Raw genomic sequence first — 5,321 nt, forward strand, 5'->3', positions numbered from 1 at the left:
AATGGAGGACAAAGAATATAACCATCTCGACAAATGGATGAGAAGATAACAGATGTTGTTTAGGCTCGAATTTGAGCTAATGTCCATAATGTAAGTATCTCACACGATAATGGTAAGGCAATAAGCTAAAATGTGGTTAAACAAGTGGCATTGAGTCGATGACTTGATGTACAATCTCTAGCAGAAACATTATTCGTCACCTTGATTTCAAAATTAATCCTTTCCTAAGGTCCCAAAACTATATGCACATAATAACCATCATAAAGATTCTAACATAGATGAACCATAGCGAACTCTTCTGGTCTAGCTAGTTTAGTAGCACCAGAAGAGCGATACAAGTTCTATACAGCTCCAGGTCAAGAAAAGTGCATATATAATGTGCACATATATGTCGTCGATCAAGTATGATGTTTCCATTTTCGGATGAATAGGTCGGGTGAGTTCTCTCTTTCATTATCCAAAAAAAGGCATGTGATCAAGTTGCTTGTAAGGACCTTCAGTTATTTATAGCTTCTCACTTGCATCAAGTTTAGTTGCTTTGTCATGACCTGAAACGGATGTAGCAATTCTCATTGACATGCTCTTAGTGAACTTTTCAACCAGAGGAAACTATTTTAAAAGTTACCTTTGGTATCTCCTGATGTTGGATGACGGGCAATGTATAACTTTTTAGCCGACGCAAGAAACAACCTGAATAAAAGAAAAATACACAATTCTTTTCGATCATTTTCATCCCACTTTTATAGTTGTTGCATATTCAGGAAACTTTGCAAAATGAGTATCTTCAGATTTTACCACCGATTTCTGTACTAGTTCACCACAAACGGGGAATGATACCCAACAAACAGTCAGTAAAACCTCTAAAGTAATTTTTTATTTGAGAGCATTTTTGCACTATTAGACATGTACAACTTGATGATGGCTGTTTTGTTTTTGACAAAATATTATTATGATATAAATTGATGCGGCACACGGATATATATATGAAAAAAAACTTACTCCCATGGGACATCTCCAAGAAGCATTCGGTCTCCTTCAAAATCTTCATACAGAAATATGAAATCGTCACTATTTGCACATTCTTGTTTCCCTGAATCTGAGCAAGGATAATCTGCGGCTGCAATCCAAGTCCAAGTATTTAATATAGTTAGCAAGCATGAAATCCAGTGCATGTATAACAAATACCCACTCAGTTAAAGAACATATGGACATGAAGACGGTATCCAACGTGCATGTGTTTGACAACCACCCATAAGTCAATTCGGCAATGGGGCCCTATTCCCCGATCCCCCGGTGGTTAATTCACCTATTAAGGGATGGTTTTGGTTAGCACTTTATTCCCGTAGGGGTCTTATTGGAGGCAAACTCTCCCCATTAAGCAAGGTGGGGATGGGTCTGTGTTACCACTATCCATACCCGATAACCGTGAAATCCCCGTTAGGCACATGACATGTGGCACTAGGGTACAAGATAGGTATGTATAGATACCAGAAACCCTAATCCTATTATGCTCACATTTCCCCTCCCGTACCCAACAGTTGTAGCCCCCAAATCCCAACTCCCAAATGCTCGCCTCTCCTTCCTAAATTCCTGATCCAGCCAGCCCCGTCATCCTACCATGTTGTTATTTTATTTTGGGCTCATAGTTACTAGCTAAAGCGGGGATGATTAACCGACGGTTATTTGTTTACCCGATGAGGACGGGGATGGTAAAAGAACTGGCCCCATGACACTAGTGGGGATGGGGACGGAGAAAATTTTCCTGCACAGGGATGGTTATATGGTTCAGCAATAACCATGTGGTGTGACAAAATGTGATGATGACCATTTCACCTTACAAATGTAAAATAGTGGTCAGAGTTAGAATATTTTGCTGCGCAGTTTCACAAGCCATGTATTTTCGAACGGAGTAGTACGAAATGCTTTTTCAGTTCGAAACCAGTTAAATGCCATCGCTGAAATCATGCTAAATTGTAACTTCGTGTGTTGCGACTGGGGGAGTCGTTGGGCTAGCCCACGATACATCACAGCTAAAGAACTTGTGTGTTCCACTGGTGGCCCAGCTAAGCTGAATTGCCATAAACCCAGAAAGCTCAGCCACACACATTTGCTTATGCTCAGCATGTTACCTTCATTCGAAAAGGTTTTTTTTTAGGTAAGGAACCAACGGTGTAAAGCTCATTTCTGTGAAATCAATTAGAAAATCTAGAGTTTGTTTTGTGATTAGCTAAACAAGTTTATATATAAATGGAGAGCAGTAGGGTGCCAGAAAAAAAAAAAAAGGAGAGCAGTGCACTTACGGCAGAAGAAGTTTCTTGTCATCTTGGTGAGCGCCCGAGAGAGGGAGTCGTAGCTGCGGTGGGCTCTCAGGTTGATCTTCCGGGCGATGAGGCAGCCGTCCATGTGCACCTTGGCGAACATGTTGGCCGACTGTCGCGGCGGTTCGACGGTGACCATAGAGCTCCTCGGCGCCCCCTTCACATCTTCATCATCCGCGGTGGTGGCGGCCATCTTTGCGTCCTTCGGTCCGTCAGGCTGCATCATGTCGGCGTCAGGTTTAGGTGTGTTCGTGGCCGTGACGATGTGGCGCCGGTTGGTGTGCACCGGCGGCCAGCCCACGGCCGCCGATGGCAGTGAGATGACACTAGCATCGCTGATCACAAGAATTGCATACAAGCGTTAGGGGTGCATCTGCGGCCCTGAATACTTGAGCAGATCATGTGCAACTCTGTGTTGAGAGTGGTTTGTAATGCATGCATTGCAATTTAGCTGCTCCCTTTGTCAATCATTTAGTGAACAGTGCATACTTTAAAAAATATATTTTTGCAAAGATCTCTAACAAGTGAACGTTGTAAAGCTAAAAAGGAGGTCTGGATTTACCAGAGATTAATTTCCTGATAACCATAGAGATGTGTTAGCCACAAAGGCACGGTAATCCTCAGTGACTTTACCTCGAAAGTTGTCATCTAAACAAACCAAGTTAATTACTCTTGCTTGAAAAGATGGTTCGTCTGATCCCCTTTGTTATCAAAAGACTATCTCAGAGCCTAGCCAAAGCAAAAGTTTTCTCTCTTTGAACACCCCAATGTTTTTGATCTATCTCCATATGGAGTACTTTTCTCGGGGAACCTTTATGTCCCATATCTCAATGGTCAATGCAGCACGAGATGAAGCTAGATGAATGAACGGCATGGTTATGAGCAGCTGGGTAATGGAGCACTAGCATCTTGTTACTGCAAGTGGGCCATGCTAGGTGCCACTGACGCTGTGTTGTCCCACCGTCCAGCCTCTATCTCTCCAAGCCAAAAAAAAAACATTTTTAAAAGAAAAAAAGAGTGCATGCATCATCTGGCCACATGGCCACAGTTAGCACGAACAGCTGTCCAATTATTGGAAGCAACACAGCCATTCACTATTTCACTGCACAGCACTAGACGGCCGGCGTTGAATCAAGCCCAGCAAAGCCCGATGCTATATCATTGCTGCTCCTCTGGCTGTCCTGCGCTGAATATTCCCTCTTAATTCCTTGCAGGAGATCTTCTCTGCGTACCTCCTCACTAACGGTCCCAAAAGATTGTATTCTGAAAATCCACTGACATGCATGCACTTAAAAGTTTACAAGCTAGTGCCCGGAGTACTAATGTATTACACTCAGGTTTCAGCATTGTATCATGTATGCACTAAACCTTGTAAAATTTTGAAGATTCATTTGATTTTGACTGCGCGAGTGATTTTCCATATTTGCGCTCATTTGGAGCGCAAACTGAATTCCGAGAGTAACTTATGATAAGGAGAAGCTTTAGCTATTTTGGAATCCTTGAAGAGGTGGCGCCACTACTTTCTTGGTTCCCAATCTTGAGATCAACAGAGACAAGGGCATTGGAGTTTATATCTTTGGTTGCTTCAGTATATATATAGATCTCTATCACAAGAAATTTTGTATGTGTGCACTTGAAGCATTGGATTTTTTCAGACAGAAAATATTTTCATGATTTGTTATCTTTCTTCTTTCATCGTGTTAATGTAAATAATTTAAGTTAAGCACATTGTAGACGGCTAGAAACCAAAATTGGCTAATGTAGAAAAGAAAATTCGGATCTGATGAAATGAAAAAGTTTATGGTCTAATATTCATATCTTCTCATATATCGGTTGGATTTTGTGATTTTTTAAAAGGTTGAGGATTCCATTTCACGTACGTGCGTACGTGTAGAAGAATCTATTCACATTTCGCAATCATTTCTAAATGCAACTATAAGCACACGAAGACCTGCAAAGTACTAATGGATGAGCTAGTGGAGTATAGTAGGGGGTTCAAAAATGTTCATGATTGCAATCATTTGTACGTACGTAGAGCATTTTGATTCGCCACTTTTTCCTCATATATATTTATTTAAATCATGGTTACCAGCACAGGTACGTAGCAAGCGTTTTCGCAAATAAAACGTAGAAACATATGCACACCATTAAACAGCAATAAAACCATATATAGACTCGATTCTTTTAGCTAGCTAGCTCAGGCCTTTGCAGTGATAAATTTTCTGCAAAGGGGAATTTTGCGGTGATAATGAAACTTGCAGGAATAGTAGTGACTGCTCTGTACATACGGAGTAACATTTTAACTAGCTCACCTTGTCACATAAGTTGTGGCCGCTGGCATAAGGCTCCGGTCCTGCTCGGCGGCTGCCTTCTGCTGCCGGGCGGCTAGGCTCCAGGGGTGCATGAAGCCGGTCGGGCTCGGCATGAATGCCGCCGTCCAGCTGCTGCTGGTGCTACTCACAATGCCATGAAGATTACCACCATGCCCTGCGCTAAGCGTGTTCGCAATGGCGGTACTAGCCATCATGCCACTGCTTTGCACGCGACCAACATCGCCAACACCTCGACGACCATTGTAGCTCGCCATGGAGGCGCCACCGCAACCACATCCACCGCCCGGAGACAAGGAGATGCCGAGGCTAAGGTCTAGATGGCTGCCGTGGAAGCATGTGCCGCTAGTGCTCGCTTCCTTTGCCAGCTTGAAGGTGGCTGCAGTAGCAGCGGTGCTCTCTTGCCTACCAAGGGGAGGAGGCGTCTCAAACGATATTAGATTCATCTTAGCGATGGATTAACCAAGAAGTCTTGATGGCAGAAGGAAATGGCACAGGCTGATGTTGATGATATTGAGGGTTGAAGTAGAAGGGATGAGGAGACGAGTGAGCTGAGTTGGTGAGCTAGCAGGAAGATGCTGAAGCTGGTGGAGAAGAGAATTAATATGTCGGAAGAATGTAAGAGATGGTGCACTAGTGGTTGATGCATAGAGCTAGCGATATGGGTGTACAT

The 5,321-nt window shown here is 43.1% G+C and overlaps 1 protein-coding gene across 1 annotated transcript; it reads right to left on the minus strand.

The window, feature by feature from the left end:
* Positions 1-224: 224 nt before the first annotated feature.
* Positions 225-5,094, minus strand: LOC124699611 (auxin-responsive protein IAA27-like). The gene is made up of 6 exons (XM_047231889.1): positions 4,631-5,094; positions 2,301-2,653; positions 1,000-1,117; positions 626-690; positions 523-548; positions 225-269 (listed from the first exon to the last, which is right to left on the minus strand). The coding sequence occupies exons 1-6, from the start codon at positions 5,092-5,094 to the stop codon at positions 225-227; spliced, it is 1,071 nt and encodes a 356-aa protein (XP_047087845.1).
* Positions 5,095-5,321: the final 227 nt, after the last annotated feature.

This window comes from Lolium rigidum, chromosome 3 (assembly GCF_022539505.1).
Source record: "Lolium rigidum isolate FL_2022 chromosome 3, APGP_CSIRO_Lrig_0.1, whole genome shotgun sequence".
NCBI lineage: Eukaryota > Viridiplantae > Streptophyta > Magnoliopsida > Poales > Poaceae > Lolium > Lolium rigidum.

Bases quoted from the DNA above. Each gene is read 5' to 3' on its own strand.
- LOC124699611 (XM_047231889.1), bottom strand. From the start codon at position 5,094: ATGAATCTAATATCGTTTGAGACGCCTCCTCCCCTTGGTAGGCAAGAG. The intron at 1,118-2,300 runs GTAAGTGCACTG...CTTGGATTGCAG, and splicing joins GACAAGAAACTTCTTCTGCC to CCGCAGATTATCCTTGCTCA. The intron at 691-999 runs GTAAGTTTTTTT...TCTTTTATTCAG, and splicing joins CTTGGAGATGTCCCATGGGA to GTTGTTTCTTGCGTCGGCTA.